Here is an 18,912-nt window from a genome sequence, read left to right on the forward strand (position 1 = left end):
TACAATCACAACCAGAAGGCAAAAACCAACAGAATTTTTCTCTTTTGTACTTTTATTACAAAAGGGGATAGGGATTTATTTGACAAGTGTCGACCTAGGAAAAGGAATTTTGGGTATCTTTGAAATAACTATGTAAGTGCCAGATATTCTTTTTCCTTCACTTATGACATGAGAAAACAAGGAAAAAAGAATTTTTTAGAGCTCTTGTTGACAATAATTAAATATAAAATTGGGGTTTTGATCAGGAAATAAGTGAAAATTTTATAATGAAGTTAACATGAATTAATTTTGAGATAAAAATGGGAAATTAATAAGAATTGAAATTAAGAGATATCATCACATATATAACAAATAAACTTTAGTGAAGTTGTGGGTACAATGACTAATGTCCTATAAGAATTCACATCACTGTTAAAGCTGAATATTGTTTTGTTCTTTATTTAAACAGAGATTGAATTTTTGTATGTATATGTTCTTTTTCAGAGGAAGAGGAAATATTTTTAAGTGCTCTTTCTTATGGTGTGCAGCAAAAACCAAAAACTCTTACAGAAACGCAATGGAAACATTGCAGCAATGTTTTTTGTAAATATTTGACTGTTGAGTTTTGTACTGATATAAGTAAGACAATACCTGACCTCCTGAAATTCATTGAAGATAAACGCAAACTTGGTGAGTTTAGAATGATTGGTATTTATCCTATATATTGTTTTCTCTAAATTTTAAATATTAGGCATTAAAAAGCATTTATTTTTCTGATAAAGTGAAACTCTGATACTATGAAATTTACAATTAACTATAAATGCACATCTAAAATTAATATAGATTGTTAGAGCCAATATGAGATTTTTTAATGTCGAATTGATACATGTAAATACATGTTTCAAAATAATATATGTAAATTCATGTATAAAATTTGTACTGTAATGAAAAAGTTTTAATGCATCAGTAAAACTGTATATTTGAGTTCAGGGCTTAGGCTTTTGTAGACTCTATATTATTATTTATTTTTAAACTGCATTTTTAATATTTTATTATCTACTTTTTTTAAATTATATTATGTGCATATTATATATATGAAAGAATTTTGCTTCCCATAGTTTTTTTAAAAGGAGGTATTTGCTCAAAATGTTAGAGTACTTCCCAGATGCCTTCCATGACTAAAGTCTTTGGTTCTGCATTTAGATCATAAAACTAGTGATGTGGTCTTTTTTTAATTCAAATACTTGACAATAATATGTATCTGGGATTATAGTAGAAAGATTTATTATCTTTTGGCTCTCAAAAGCAAGTAACTTATCAATTGTTTCTTTTAATTATTCACTTTGAAGGTTTCATCACTAAAAGACCACCCACTTTTTATCAATAAAATCTTATCCTCTTCCACAATTTGCTACAGGAGAAATATAAGCAAATATAATTTTATTCTTTCTTCCATTTTCTCTTTCAATTTACTATACAGGGTATTACTAAAAAGTGAAGGAAGCAATTATTTTCTTAAATGTTGAATCTGGACATATACTTCCAATTATCTATTAAATAAAATTTTATTAAATGAAGTGGGTAATTCAATGAAAACTCCTTAGATTCTATGCAGGCTGATTATTAAAAAAAAATGATTTTTGTTTTAAGTATTTGTATGGCCTCCATTATGTAAAAGTGACGATTAGGAAAATGTTTCTTTTATATCCATCTTTGCACACACAAACTTTCAGTTTTGACAGTTTTCATATCATATGGCAGTTTTTTTTTTTGGGGGGGGGGGTGCAAAATTTTAAGATATTTTATTTCTCAATTTATATAGCTTTCCATAAATTTAAATTGAAGCATTAATTTTAAAAGTATGAATTTTTTTAAATATAAAAACTGTCATGTGCAAAGAAATATGCTTATTATGCATTCTGTGTTCACTTTGATTTATTAATAATTTAAACTTTAATGAAAATGTGACTGAAAATGACTTGAGAAAAATAGTGAGTTTAGAAATTGAGAATTTTTTAAAATTATCGGAGAAATAGCACAATATTGAACAAGAAAATAAAATTCTTTGCTCCCTGCTGTGTGCTTGATATTAAGCTTTCTTAAAAAATTATGCATTTCAACTTGACAAAAGTTTTGAAATGCTCATTATTTAAATAATCGTAATGCTGATGTAGCTGAATACAAATGTCATTTTTTTGATTTTCAGGTATTTATCTATTAAATACATTTACAGAATAGTTCACTAAGTAAAATTTACAATATTCTTCCTTCCCAAAAAAGAGAATGAGGCGTTTTATAAATAGTTCATAAATTGAAATTTGAATTTATCTTTTAAATTGCCTCATCCTAGTGTACAAAAGTTTGGTTCAGAACTTAACATTCCAAAAATGACAGTACAGAGAACATTTCATTTGTGATAACTGGTAGCCATACTATAATTTGGAATTTGTAACAATATGAAAATGTCATATTGTTACAAGCATAAATTTGCATTTTAATATTTCAGAAAATTTTTGCTGATAGAAGAATGAAATTTTATGATCTTATATATAAATGTAAAAGAAACATTTTACTTCCTGACTTTATTTTCACCAAGGTAGTTCTATAACAATTTGATTCGTGTAATTTTTTATTACCAGCCTCTACAGAAATCAAAGTGTTTTTATACAATTGCCTACCTTATTTATTGGAACTTGGCAAATTGATATACTGAATGATCCAAATCAAACAGAAAATATTTAGTCCTCTCTATAGAGAAAAATTACTTTATTAATATCATCCAAATTTCTAATACATGCTGCCCTGAGTTTTCAGTTTTGATTCTGGAAAAAAAAATTATTTCATATTTGAGCCACTAGAAGAGGAAATAGTTCTCTGGTGCAGGCAGTTTACATATTTCTTCATATTTACAACAAAATTTATCTATATTAAAAGTCATGAGGCATTTTTTTAATCAAATGAGGACTTCATTGTGAAAAAACTTACTTTACCAGGTCATGCTTACTTGTTAAAGTGTTTTATTAGTAAAAAGCCATGCATCTGCTACACTAAAAGCATCTCAGTGGATAAAAGTTTTACATATAGGCTTTCTGACAGTTACAAATTGTTGAAAAGGGATCCTACCTTTTGAAGAGACTTGAGCATTCACAATGAAACCTGTACAAGGCCACTAACAAACTTGTTTTCTGGAAGCAGCAACAGTGCATGGTAGCAGTAATGTTCTATCATATGCACTGTTACATTAATTGGATATTCCATATATGACAATGTGAAGAGAATGAGTGTGTAGAGAATGAGACAGTGTATCCTACATTCAATAATTACTTGAGTGATAATGAAGTGTGGAGAACATTTGTTTTAATGTTCATTCCTTATTATTATTGATGATGAATGACTTATTGATGATGACAAGACTTATTTACACTTGAATGATTCTATATAACACATCATTTTTCTAGTCTGACACCATTGTCCATGTTTATCAACAAATTCCTTTCCATCTCTAAAAGTGGCTATATAGCTTCACCTTATCATTTGTCATTGGTCCTAACTTCTTTGAAGAAAAGACAACCTCTGGACCGAAGGCTTATTATGTTACTGCCTCTAAATATATATTGATGCTCTAGAAATTTGTTACACCATTTTTCAACAGAAAAATTGTGTTCTCACTACTATGTTCATGCCAAATGATGCATTCCTGCATACTGCATTACCTTTTCATGCATTATGCAAGTCATTTCAGCATCTACAATGACATACATTCTCCATTGAATGTGTTGTGCATTGAATGCAGAATTGAAGGACATATTGAGCCATATTTGTTATATGTGTTTTCACATGTTGTAGCAATACAATTATTACATAAATCTTCTTTTTAACGTATTATAACTTTATTTTTAACATATTAACCAAATCAGTTGGATTTTTTTACAACATATACATTATAGAATTATAAAAAATTAAAGGCTTCCTCGTATTAAAATAAAAAAAAGTAATATAATAAAATTAAAGACTTTTTAAAAGAATTAGTATATTTTCTGAATTAAGAATGCATGAAACATTTTAAATTATACATTAGGTCTAACAAAAAAAATATCAGCATCGAATAAATCGAAATTGCATGTTCAGAAGAGCATGCATGTGAAATTTGAGTGAAATTGGTTTAGTAAACATGTTGTTTAATTTGAATCATTTTTATATATAATGAAATGAATTCTGCTTTTTTAAAACATCCAGCATTCGTGAATATTGCTACTTTAACAGTTCAATGGAGACTTAGTTGGTACATCTTGTTTCAATGCAGCACTTGCAACAGTAATTATGTATAAAAAATTTTATTTGATCAATTTATTTTGTATTCCTGTCTACCTTGTATTTTCAATTTTTTTTCTATCTGCAATTAGCTGTTATATGGACTGATGCTACTTTTCATTTGTTCCATTTCTTTTATTATTATTATTAAAACATAGTTTTGGCATTAAATAAGTGCACTTTTTACTGTTGCAAACCTTAAAATTTTCATTTCTGTTATAAAACTTAGCTGGGAAATCTTTTATTAAATTATACTACTAATATATTTTCCTTTTTCCTCCTACTACTTATATTTAGTTATAATAAAGGAATAAAATATGTTAGAAAGATTATTATTTAAGTTACAGTTATGTTCCAGGTTATAACAGAAATGATTTGCTGATTGGAGTCTTATCAATATGTGCACGAGTCAATGGATGGAGTTGGGCTCAAGAACACTTACTGGAAGCTTATGTTCTTCCAAATTTGCTGACTTACTCTAAAGAAGATGATGGCGAATACGATTTTGCATTCTTTGCTGATTTATGTAGTAAGTAAAGCTCTGTATTTAATGTTCAGTTTTATTTTACTTTTCTGTAAATTATTCAATACATTTCTTTTTCTGATCAACATATATCTAAATAGAAGACTTTACATGAAATTAACCAAATAAATTAGATTTTTATAACATATTTATTGTAGTATTATAAAAAATTAAATACTTTGCTACAGTAAAAAAATGTGATATTATAAAAATAAAGGCATTTTAAAAATATTAGTGTATTTTCTGAATTAAAAATGCATGAAATATTTAAAATTACACATTGGACCTGACAAAAGAAATATCAGCAATCCTTTGAATCAAATAATACTTGGTACAAATAGTGTTATTTTATTCCTCTGATAAATAGCTGTGAATTAAAAAGGAAGAATCCAAGTAGCTATTGCAGGGGAGCAGAGTTTTAAAGATAATTTTTCCTGTATACATAGATTAAAAGAAAAAGTATTATTATTTATAATAGAAAATGTTGAGATTATATTAATCTACCAATGTTTTTAATAAACTATTGTTTGACTGATTATGCCATTTTTAACAGAGCCTGTATTGTAACAAAATTTAATAAAGAAACAATAAATAGACAGCAATTGAAGTTTTATTTGATAAATTTATGATGTTTCTAATTACTGTATGGTTATCACGATTAGATTTGTCGTTGATTGTGATTTAGAAATATGACATTGTTGGAAAAACACAATTAAGAATTAGTTTTTGAAAAAGAACTTAATTTTCAAATTTAATTGGATTGTACTCTGAAAATAGTTTCCAAAAGCAAAAATTAGCAAATCATACAAAAAAAAATTAAAACTTATTTTTTATTTGTCAGTGAAAAATGAAATGGATCTGTACTTTTTTGCTCAAGAAATAAAATGAAAAGAATATAATTAGAAAAGTAAAAAACTAAAAAGATATTTTTATTGTCACTATTGAATTAGTCGACTCTTCATGTGTAGGCCCGTCTTATAGCTTAGTCATTTGAAGTGAGCTCAAGCTAATAATTGAGCGAGTTTTCTCAGAAAGCTTCATGCTATTTATGCATGGTTTGCCGCTTGTGTTCTGCTCTTTACTGCAAGTGTGGGTTTTGTGTACACTTCGGCTCAGATATATTACCTGTGAATTCATGCTTTCCTGTAGAATAAAGTATCAATTATTTGTTATTGGGCCTGTTAGACTGTTTCTTACAACAATGGATTGGAAACATTGATTTTCGGACTTAACAATTTTCCATGATATCTATGTCAGAAGAGGAGCAGTGGATGCAGCAGCGTATGGTGTTGACAAATCTGAAGCAAAGATGGCCGAGAACATTGAACTAATTAGTTTTGCTATTTGATATCAAGAAATTGTTGGAAGCTGGATGTGAAAAATTGATAATTGAATGCGAAAAAACAGAAAATAAAATCGGAATTAGAAATGAAGAGATGAAAGTTTTTGCCCTGAGTGAATTCGACTGAACTAAAATTCATGTTGACAGATGCACAAGAAGAAAGAAAAAAAAACATACAAGAAGTGAAAGATGCGAAACTAAAGACTGGAAGTAAATGACAGGAGCCAAGGCGAAGGTCAAATGAATATCAGTGTCATCAGAAAAAGACTTACAGATCCGGTGATCAGATCGAAGTGAATTAAGGAAGAGAACGTACTGAGTTGATGGCTAAGTAAAGCAAATTAATTTACTATCGTTTTGTTGAGCGACGACTGTTCTCTCTGAATAAAATGTCCTGAAGAAGTATTGAAAGTTCCTGTACTTAGCAATGGGACAATTAGACCCTACGTGACCGGATTTGTTTATGGAATCCCATGTTCGATCTGATTGATACACGCAGGTCTTAATGTGACTTTATTAGGAACAGACGTGTTAATATGACTTTATTGACTCATAAAAAGAGACAGCCTAAATGCAAACCTCCAGAATTTCTTTCGAATTGTTATTGGTGGAATCTACATGAATCGGGGATCATATGTTCTCGGCTTGGATTTCCTACAAAAACACTGCTTTGCTGTGAATTTGAAAGGGAGCAAGATGCAGTCAAAAAGCAATTAAATTTCTTTGTTTCTGGAGTACACCTTCCATCAAAGCCCTGAAGACATTGGTGGAAAAAATCCTGGTATTAACCTGGTTTTCCGGAGGAAGTTGAATGTGGTCGATCTAGCATCTTGGCAAGAATTCGTCCCAGACAATCCTTTACGATCCGTTGTTTGACTCCTTGTAACTTTATAATTTAAGGAGTGCAATCAAGTCTGAGAGTACAATCCAACGTGACAGGAAAGGTCTGAGTCTGAAACTGCAAAAGAATTGGCAATGACTTTTTACTTAAGTCAGAAAACCGCAAAAATCATCCTCATAGCTTAGTGGTAATCCAGGTCTTATTCACATTAATCGGTTAGCCGCATATCAGGCCACTGACTGTAGTGTTTTTTCTAATGAGATTGTCGGTAATGCTTTGAAAAAGTGAGCAGTGTTGCACATTTTTAATGGGTTATTGATCTATTTAGGTTGGGTTTGGGTTATTGATCTATAAAGAAGGATAATTGTGTGAATTATTATTATGTCAATTGTTAATTTTCATTTCTTATATTTATCTCAAACTGAGGTTAAGAGAAAAAAATAACTTTGATGTATTTCCTCTATTTTGAAAAGAGGTTTATTTCTGTTAAATATAAGAACTATACATATTTAAATTCATCAATTCATATTAAAATAAGATTCATCAGACAAAAACAAAATTGAAAGGCAAAAATCTTATATGGAATAAATTTTTATTGGTGCAACGAATGAGCAATGCATTTATTTAAAGTTATCTAATAAATTATATCTGTCAGAAGAAATTTTAGTGCTGATGAAAAAGGTTTGACTTAAGATTTAATTCTGTCATCTAAATTTTTTAAATCTAATCAAATCTTGGCAGTACCAAAATTAATGTCTAAATGCTCAGAGTAATTTTTTTTAAATGTTGTAGAAATTTAATATTATAAAAGTCATAAATTTTTATTTCCCTCCTAGACACTTTAACATTAATACTGCAGCTTCATTTGGTGTAATAAGATTTAAAATAATTTTTTTAAGTTAATGAATTATTAATGAAAAAATAATAAGCAATCTATGTATTAGTGAATCATAAAAATCAATCTCAGTAATCAGAAACTTAATTTGAACTGGCCTAACTGAATTGATGAATCATTTCAAATTATATAAATAAGCAAATTGTGGCAAGAATTGTATCGAATTAAAAAAAATTGTGTTTGTTAAATTTAATTTAGTAAATAAAAATAAGGTTTCAGAATGATATCCTCATACACTAATTTTATATGATGATTGTGTGATAAAAACGTTGTGTAAAAAAAAAATCAGTAATAAAAAAACGTAATATTTTTTATATACTTATTAATTAATCAAATATGTTATAGCTGAGATTTGTTTTGATTGCCCTGATGAAAAATTGTCTCATACTTATCTCATGAAATACTGGAAAAATCCTGGTAAGTAATTTTCATTTATTCTAACCAACTTGATGTCTTTGTAAATGAAAAAAAAAAAATGAACATTTTTACTATATTTTTTATTACAATAAATTTCAAATCACATTATTTCTAAATGCTTTAATGAAGTTTTATAAAGTAAAGTTATTGCAGCATACATGCTTTGTAATGCTTTTTTGTTCTAAACATTAAACATTTATTAATAATTAATTTTATTGCTAGCAATTTTTGGCTCTATGACAATTTTCTTCAAGCTTTCTTCTATTAAAAAAAAAAAAAAAATTCCTTTTGCTCCTGTTTTTTAAATTCAAAATTAAATAGATTTAAAGAATTAATAATATATAAAAAGATCGTCCTTGCATAACTTTTTTTATTTTATATTTAACAGAAAGAGAATTTGTACAAATCTATGCTGGTGCATCTTTGCTGAAACTCTTACTGTTGAGGAATGATTTGTTTCCAGAAGAAATGCAAGAATGGATAACGTACCATCATGAGGATCACAGAATTGTTGCATCTACTAGAATGTACTTTAACCTGAGACTAATGGTAGAACAAGATTTGGAACTTCATGGCACAATGATCATATAAATCATTTACCATTTTGTGCACATAAGATTATAATATGTAGAGCTTTTCTTTCATTTAGCTGTTAAGTCCTATTTAATTATATGTCTACATCCATTAATTCCATATCCATTCCAGTCAGGTTTACATCATTCATTATTGTATAATATTTACATCAACTGAACTACTTCATTGATTTATAAATACCATATTTGAATTGTCTAAAAATTAGTCTTTGGAAGAGAATTGTATATTTGTTCATCCTTTGTTTTTATCAAAAAAATGCTTTGTTCTCGTATTTTGCAATTTTTAATGTTTTCACTAAAAGCATAGTGATTCTTTTCAGTCATTTGTTATGCAATTGTAGTTATTTATTTTTTTAACATAATTTCTTATTGTGATAATAGTACTCTATATTGATATTCTGATAATAAAATGTTGTTTTTATTGAATCATCTACATGAATAAAATGATCTCAGACTGAAATATTTAAATGTGTATCTTGGTAAGTTTAGAAAATTTTCATGTAAAAAAAAACTAAGTACAGTATTTTTATTTGATATTGTCTAAATAAATATTTGCATTTCCCCCTCCCCTTTTCTTTCTTGCTTTATGTCATTTCATGCACTTCCTGTGTAAAGTAAAAGTCATATAAAGCAGTTTGAAGAGCTATTCATATTTAATGTAAAAAGAAAGGCTGTTCACTTACCATTAGATTTTCTTTTACAAGCGAAAATTGCATATCCTCCCCCCTTCCAAAATCATGTCATATTTTTTAAAAATTAAATCAGAATTAAGCCAATATATTTGGTGAAAAACTGATTGTGGAATATTTTATTTTTTATTATTAAATGTTCAGTTTCAAAATTTTTCTTGTTCCTATATATATATATATATATATATATATATATATATATATATATATATATATAGATGCTTGCTGAATGCAAAAACATAATATTAATTTCAGATGAGCATAATTTCCAAATTTGTCATAATGGAAAATAATCTAATCACAAACTATATAAGCATAATATATAATGCACTACAAATGAATTAATATGTTTAGAAAATATACACAATTAACACTGAATATTTGTCCTTGTATTTGATAGTCATCATATCTTATTTTTACTATTAGTAATTTAGATTCCCAAGTTTCAAGTGCATCATTTTTATGCAGCTTATGTTACATCAATATCTAAAAGATTCACATATTTTGTTATGATTAAAGCAACATATATCATTGTAAATATACTTACTGTGTATTGTCATTGAATTTGAAAAGTGTTTGAATGCATTTAATAAATTGAATGTAAATTCATCAATTTCTTTGTAGCTATAGTAGTTTTCACCAAGTAAACTGTGTTGTGAAAGAAATTTTATTTTTGTCATCTATACAATTTGTTTGTATCACACTACATAGTAGACATGAAATTCCTTCATTTATGAAAATCTGAGGTTCTTTACTTGATAATGACAGAAAATTTGGGGGGGGGGGAGTGAAAATTTTGTTTTTCTAAGATAATGTAAAAGCTATTCCAATCTGAAAATTTACTCATAAAATAAGTAAAAGGAAAGAGTTAATTAAACTTGAATTCATTGATAACAAGATATCGCCAGTCACATGATTTGACCCATACATGCCTTTGCAAAAGGTGTGCTTTCTTTAGATACAGTAGGGCTTCGCATTACTTGTTAAAATTACTTTAAATCATTATTAAGCAATGCATTCCATCTTCTTCTTTCTTTATAAAATAATAATTTATATAATTTTTTAGATCATTTAAACTTACAAAACTAAGTTATCTTAAAGTGGAATGAAGAGAGAATGTACTTTACAGCTTAAAATCTTGGTTAAAATACGTCTTATGATATTACGTTTATGATTTATAACGTAATATCGTACGTTATCATACGTATACGTAACGTAATATCATACGTATCAACTTAATACGTCTTATGATTTATATTTGTAGTTAACACATTGTGTACGGCTCACGAGTTTTCTCATCTTCACACTTTAATTTCATTCCCAAAAATGAATTATGATCTGTGTTATAATGATTTAAATAATGGACAAATGGTCTAAAAACATGCAGTCCAACATATATTTTAGAGATTTCACTGTGGTACACAAAGTGTTAGCATATATTGTCATAATGCTTGAATTTTAGATATGAAATTCACTTTTTAAAAGAGAAAGTGCTTCAGTGTAAAATTGATTGTTACTCCTTCTTAATTTTTGTATTACCATTATTGTGATAATTATTGACATTATGTAATAACAATTTGACATTCTTTTAGAAGAAAGTTTTGTGTGTATGTGTGTGTACCTTCAATCTCATCTACAAATAAAGAAAATAAATGTGAAATGTTTTAAACTCAAATACTTTCTAAATTATTTTTACTCAAAATTCTGCAATCAGCGATTTTGTAATACAACCCCTCTGGGGCTTGTTTGTTTAAGCCCTGTTTAAAAATGCAGGTGCAAACATATATAATACATCTTAGATTTCTGCCATCCAAATTAGTTTTTACCCTCACATTTAATTTTCATGATTTTATTATTATTATTCACAATGTTATTGCTTTCATAGATTTTTTTTTTTTCGTGCTTTTGAATTCACATTTTATTTTTGACATTTGGACTTTATACTGTTTCCTTATAACTCCATCCATATGTTTGTCGTAGCAACACCGAATCTAATCTGTACATTATAAAACCACAACAATGCCATCAACTGTTGCTCCATATATTTGTATAGCATAAGTAAATTTACAATCAAAAAAATTATTTCATATCCTCCTTTTATCTCTTGTACTGATATATATGAAAAAGGTAAGTATAGCTATCAAAACAATGATAACAGGAAGAGCTATAGTAAAAAATCTTTTCTTGTTTTCAACAAAATCTTTCTTCCTTTCTCTTTTTTCTTTCTTGCTTTCTTTTACTTTTCCTTTCAACTGGCGCATTTTACAAAAATGATCTGAAATGGAATATAAGAAATGTATTAATATAACATCAAGATTTTGATCTTAAGTCAGATCTATAATTGCTTCTCTTTACCAATATATATTTTTAAAATAGCCTATAAAAAATTGCATGTTTTTGTAAAATACTAGAATTTTATCCAATATTTTAATGTATCTATAAATAATTACTGTATTGAAATGCAAGTTATTGCATCTTTAAGAAATTTAGATTGAAATATATATAAGACTGCACACTTTTTAAACATCCAAAACAGCAAAAAACATAATAGTAATAATTATTATTATTACACTGTCCTTCCATTTCTTCCCTTTATTTGCCATTTGGATTTTCTTATAATTAAAAAAATTATTTGATGAATCTAATTTGTCATTCACATACTGATCATTTCACATTCAACACAAATAAAATCTTATAGAATTTATTTGCAAACCTGGCCATAAAAGCAAAACCTGCCTTAAAAAATTTTGCTCTGATGACCTGTATGATTTGCTCAATTAGTAAAGCATAGTAGACAGCAGCATGCTTTGAAATGCAAAACTACAGCCATAGTTAATCTTCAGTTATTGTTAATAAATCTATTCAAACATTTTATTTTTAAATTAATTATGAAAAAATTAAAGCATAATAATAGTGGAATTCTTATAAATGTGCAGTTTTTATCAGTAATAAACAAACTGAAAGAGCGATGAGATATGTCGAGAATAATTTCATGCATCTAAAATCCTCCAGTTCTCAGAATTTTTTACAAGTACTGTTATATTTTATCAAACTTTTTTAATGTGAGTACTAAAAAAATAATTTAAGAACATTTTTTTCCCTGAACACATTTCTTCTGTTTTTGAAACTTGTTCAGATGAATGTCATACTGAATGCATTGGTTACTTAAACTATTATAAAGAAACTTATAAATATTAAAAGCAAATATTTACATCATACGAGGATGGGTGCAAAAGGTTCTAGCCTCACAAGGAAAATATATATATATATGTAACATTATTTTATGTGAAGCAGGATGCAGTTTTGAAGACAGTGAAGAGACTTTTTATCTTTTTAATCCATCGGGAAAGCATAATTATTTACAAGCAGAAACGCGGACAAGACGTCCGCCACAGCACAGACAAAAGCCGAGGTGGGGAAGAAGGGCCGAAATAAATTATCCCTCGCCTTATATAAACTTAGATTTTGATAGGGAAAATATTTCTCCACAGTGTTAATATATTATTAAGATTCTGATAGGGATTTCTGACGCATGTCAATCACATGTAAAGGAAACACAGAGATCTTTTAAGAAAGAATGTCCTTACTGGACATTTTTACCCCTTCACGCCGAGCGTGTGAAAGTATCGGCGTTTAGCTGACTAAGCAGTTTTATAAAGCTTCTCTTGAATTAATTAAGTAGAGAAAGTGGAATTGGATCACGAAATAAGAGAATATTTTTAGAATGAAGTTACTATGAGCTAAATTAAGATAAAATTTTGGAAATTAATTAAATTGAAATAGAAAGTTTAAAATATCATTACATATATATATGCTTAATGATTGCTTTATTTTTCAACGCAGTGCCCTTTTAAAGAATACACTTTCTCCAGTGGTGGGGCAATGCTTGGATCCTCTCTCTGTAACAGCGTTTGTCTAAGACCTCAAAATGGGCATTCGTCGCTGAGATGACTTTCACAACAGAATTTCCTCCGGACAAAAAATTTTTTCAGGTTGGGGAAGAGACTATAGTTCGAAGGAACCATATCTGGAGAATAGGATGTATGAGGAAGAATTTGAAACTTCAGTTCATGAAATTTTGCCATCACAATGACAGTCCTGTGGACGGGAGCATAGTGCTTGTACGACCGCGTTTAACCCTTTACACTCGAAAAGTGATTTGACCTCAAATGATGATTTAAAGGAACATTTAAATTATTAATAATGTTTTTTTAGTTCATATATGCAACATATTCATTACATTTTTCATTGAGAATTTTGAAATTGATAATAACCATAATCATTATACATAAATACTGCCGTGAATTCTGCAATTTCTCGAGGTTTTCTGACATCAAATACTAGCCTGAATTCTACTTAGATCTTTAAACCCCTTCTTAATATCTTTAATATTTTGCTAAGACAATTCCTTCAGACCTCTTTCCTTACTTTTGGCGACATCTCAAAACTTTTTTTTTTCCTTTAGAAAATTCTTAAATCTTCCGAGAGTATATAAAAGAATGATTGCAATCGCTAAAAAAAAAAAAAACCAGTAGTATTGAGTTTTTACTGAATAAAGTTGGAATGTGAAAGTGGCCCTGGCCGAGCATCTGAGCCGATTTGCAATGTAGCGCCTTCCATTTGTCCATGCTAATTACAATAAATAAATTTATATTTGTGCTATCCTAACTGACATCCATTCAAAACACAAAATTACCAAAAAGTATAATAATACAATCATACAACACAGTTACCTTTCACGTGTTAGATAAAAAAAAAAAAAAAACATTAAAAAAAATAACATCCTTTATATTCCATTAACCTTTGATCAAAAATATATGCAAATACTGCTTATCATAAATAACATTATTTGGTTTGTATGTATATAATTCTAGCCCTTAAACAGAAATATTTGTATCTGTGATATCAGAAGAAGAAAAAAAAAGAAAGTAAGATGCAATTTTTATAGAAAGGTTTTTATTCTTTAATGACCAAGTAATTATAGCTAGAAGACTACATTTTTTTTTTCAAGTAATATTTCAGTTATGTAAACAATCTGAATTATGGTTCAACATAATTTTTAATGTAATTAGGATTAAAAATATTCCGTATGATAGCTGCCATTTAGTAGTAGTCATAAGATCTGGGCATATTACTTTCCACGGCATCCAAAACCATTTCAAGTATAATAATTCCGGACACATAATATTGAATAGCTTTCAACAAGGTGAACTACATTGGCCGAATGTGAAAGACATTCATAACTTTTAAGAAATTCTATCACCAAAATTAACAAGGTGAAACTTTGGAGATTTTGATTGCCATGCATATGAAAAAGTGTAAATGATTACATAATTTTATTAAAATATTGAGGATTCCTTTTTTCTTCAAGAAAATGGACAGTTATACATATTTATTTTCTTTTGTCAAGGTTATATAGTAGTTTTATCATCATTTCGTCGATACAAAAGAAAATCTTCATAATACAACAAACAACCTCTGCACATCATAGATTTTGTCCAGAAGTATTAAAATGGAGAATTAAAGATGATCAGGTCATCAATTATTTTTTCCCATAGTAATTATTCCCAAACAGTTAACATTCTTTTCATACTGTAAATTTTGGCAATAAGCCTAATTTACATCTGATGTAATTGCTTATGCATGCAGAGGATAATCCAATATCTCACAGTCATTCTACCAAATGACAAGATTTGGAATTTGTTATGCAAGCAGAGTCACAAATTGTGTTAATCCATAATTCAAACTGTTGATACAAATGAAGCTCCATCTTTTGTTAGAAAATATAACTATTATAGCAAAATGAATGCAATCTTGTATTTGTATAGCATTTTAAATGAAACTTTTTTTTATTTATTCTATGCCTTTTGGATTACCCAGTATATAAATTATTCCCAAAATTTCAATACAATAGCAAAAACTTTTTGTGATTCGTTCAATTTTAGTATTTTTAATCAGTTCTGTAAGCAGGTAAATTCAACACATAATTATTTTTGCATGAAAATTGAGGTAAACTAACACAATTACTTTTTTTTTTTTCCCTTTAACATTTGGTTTTTTTACAAATATACAAAACATTCGTATCCATACGTTTCACATGCATGCATCTTTTTCCAAATATGTTCAATAATAAAATTTTCATGAAAAAAAAATGTTAAAAGATTTATAGTAACTGAAAATTCTAAATGCTATTTCACAATTTATTTCATTTCAAAGCTAGCACATGAATTTCCAACTACATAAGAAAAACTTCACTGAGATCTCATAATAAAGTTACAATAAACGTCTGACTGCATGTAGAAAATCCATATGTTTGTAAAATCTTATCTGACAAACTATTTCTCATTATTTGTCATTTTTTCATGACTTCTGAATAGTGAAAAATTATATAAAATGAAGGGAACATAAGCTTTGCTGTAGTTCTTAATTTTCATAAGAAAGCTTTGAAGAATTCCTCACATATTTGTTTTATAACCTAAAATTACTCAATAAAATTTAAATAGCATTCTAATTCTTAGTTTGAATAACAAGTTACACCTGGTTTGTCTAAAACAGAATATCATCTGCTTCTCAGATGATTCTTTACAAGCAAAACAAATCTGTCTATGTTGTGTTGCTGTTCTACAGGACAAACTATTTTATCTGAAATTGTCGAATTCAACAGGAAAAAATTTACACCTGGCAGAGATTATTATTATTATTTTGAAATTTTGACTGATTAAAAATTAAGCAATATTTTAGTATTTTTTTGCCAAAATTCTCAAAAGTTATTTTTATACCATTCTAATTAAAAAATGTACCTTTTTTTTTAATGATACAAATTTATTTGCTATATAACTTTTTTCAAATTTCAATATTTTTTGCACTATTTTCAACACTATATTTCATTATTGAAATAAAATTCGAACTGTTTTCATTCTTTTACCACATCTTTAATTATATGATTTTCTTTTATTGCTGAAAGCTCAAGAGAGGATCTGATTATTATTTGCTGTGCTTAGTCGAGAAATAAGAAAATGAAGTAGTATTGACCGTTAGGACAATGTGCAATTAAAATATGGATTTGACAGCACTAAGATGTTACTGGATATGACTCCATGAGGAATATTCATTTATGAAATAAACAGAATATATGTATTAAAATAACACAGCTGTTAACATAATGTTTACTTAATATTTACGTTTACAAATGCTTATTTTGGAAGAAATATGAACATTAAAGCTATGCATAAAAAATTTAATGAAAATTACACACAGCCAAAATTCCTGGAACCAGCTGGCACCAAAGATAGCTACTACATAAATATGATTTTTTTTTTTAATTTTCAAATTACTATACACTGCTAATTTATGACAAAATCTTCTGAATACTTAAAGAGCAAGTTTTTACTGTTCCACCATCCAATTCAAAATATTGCAATAATTGGAAAAAAATCAATTATTAAAAGTTTTTAATAAATTAATAAAAACCACAAACATTATTCTAATTTTTCAACAATTAAATTATTTAAAACATGTATAATTTACTAGCTATAAAATTAAAATGTATTAGAATAATAATGATGTTTTTGAATTCCTTTTCATATAAATCCAACAGGTGATAGTTTACAAAATTTAACGTAATATTAAATAGTTACCTTAAATGTCAACTTTTAACAGCCTTGTGTATTGAGTGCAGAAAATTTTGGATGTTAAAGAGCCCGGATATCGTCGATTTTATAATCTGATTTTGGAACAGAATATTCAGGTCGATGCATTTGATTACAGTTGTGTTGTTGACACTGGCAGTGACAGGCAGCCGTATAACAAAACCGAAACACGTTAGGCGGTTTCGATTAACATCTTCAGGTTCATATGAATTGTAAAATTTAATTTCTTTAAATCAAATTGTTGTTCTACAGTAAGACCTTGGATAATAAAAGTGATTTACAATTTAATAAAACAATGTAAAATATTAAATACGTTAATTTTCTGTGATAATAATACTTTTACTTAATGCCAATGCTTTCAATATTTCATGTCAATGAGCTAGAAACAATCGGAAGACATTAAAAAGTATTTTAAATTTCGCTCAGAAAAGAATACCATCTCACATCCCATAAAAATGATACATATTTATCTATACTGCTGTTTTTCTTTTAAATTTTGTATGTGAAAGAATTTAGAATAAGGATATAAAATTCATGAACCCTTTTATGGCCCAGCAAGCAGTGTGTGTGTGTGTGACTTCTTTGCCTGTCATATCACCTTCTACTGCCATTGATTCCCCAGGCGTCATCTATTGACAGAATGCAAAGCTAAAACGAAACATTAAAAGAAATAAAAAATTTTATTCCTAAAAAAATACTTTACCCAAATTAATAAATTAAGTAAATTGTTTTAAATAAAATTAAAAGTTAAATAAATAAATTAAGTCAATCACACTTTACTTAAATTCATAAATAAAATAATAATAATAATTTATAAAAAAATATAAATAATAATTAATATTTTTTCCTCTTAAAAATTTAATTTAAATAACAGTTATACGGAACAAATATTTAAAAATAACAATAGTAAAAATATATGTTATTCAAAAAATCGTGGATTATGCATCTCTATCGGCTGTATTCACCAATGATATCTGATCTGTGGGATCTATCGTTCGAAGTCACAAATACCTTTATTAAGCTGCGACTTCATATTTTCGAACACTTTCCTGTGAATAACACCAATTACAGTGATATACGATTTTCAATGATACAAGAATTATGTAATGCGAAGAATAACCAATCCATTCAATTTTCAACTCATTCATAAATTTCTCTCTTTCCCTTTTGTGACCCCTATTAGCACAAGACATAAAACGTGATATCCCTACGATGTTCTCCGATATTCTGAATAACAGACAGGACAATATCGTGAAAATATCGTAACAATGTTGAGGGCATTGTGATCTAATAGGAACCACAATTTAGGGAATGTGAGAATGTCTATCCTAAGAACGAGTGCTAAAAAAACTTGGTTCAAATGTTTCTTTTCCTCCTGCAGATTTAAGCTAGCATTCGTTCTTTTAGAGGTGTTGAATCAGTCCACTTAACACTTTCAACCACTTAATGCCAGTATGGGGAATTTTTCCTTTGTAGTTTTGTATTTATGGAAATCCATGACTCTTTTTATTACTTTTCCACGTACAATAATTTTCCTTTTGCGGACATTTAAATTTAACATTAACATCGTGTATAAAATGGAAATTAACTGTTTCATTCATTACCTTGTTGGCATATTAACCTAAGAATGATCGATTTTATACTAATTTTTAAGCAATATAAATACAACGCCT

At 27.8% G+C, this 18,912-nt stretch overlaps 1 protein-coding gene and 1 long non-coding RNA gene across 2 annotated transcripts in view; one reads left to right on the top strand and one right to left on the bottom strand.

Moving 5' to 3' along the window:
- Positions 1-9,745, top strand: part of LOC129968760 (serine-rich adhesin for platelets-like) — a 59,877-nt gene extending 50,132 nt beyond the window's left edge. The window contains exons 13-16 of the mRNA XM_056082986.1: positions 484-669; positions 4,649-4,819; positions 8,237-8,308; positions 8,697-9,745. Coding sequence (XP_055938961.1) covers positions 484-669; positions 4,649-4,819; positions 8,237-8,308; positions 8,697-8,899 — 632 coding nt within the window. The 3' untranslated portion in view covers positions 8,900-9,745. The remainder of the gene's footprint in view (positions 1-483; positions 670-4,648; positions 4,820-8,236; positions 8,309-8,696) is intronic.
- A 1,870-nt stretch (positions 9,746-11,615) lies between these two features.
- LOC129969060 (uncharacterized) lies at positions 11,616-17,466 on the bottom strand. The gene is made up of 2 exons (XR_008784459.1): positions 17,228-17,466; positions 11,616-11,865 (listed from the first exon to the last, which is right to left on the bottom strand). It is a non-coding gene; the product is annotated as an uncharacterized LOC129969060 (long non-coding RNA).
- Positions 17,467-18,912: the final 1,446 nt, after the last annotated feature.

This window comes from Argiope bruennichi, chromosome 5 (genome assembly GCF_947563725.1).
Source record: "Argiope bruennichi chromosome 5, qqArgBrue1.1, whole genome shotgun sequence".
In the NCBI taxonomy this organism is placed as follows: domain Eukaryota; kingdom Metazoa; phylum Arthropoda; class Arachnida; order Araneae; family Araneidae; genus Argiope; species Argiope bruennichi.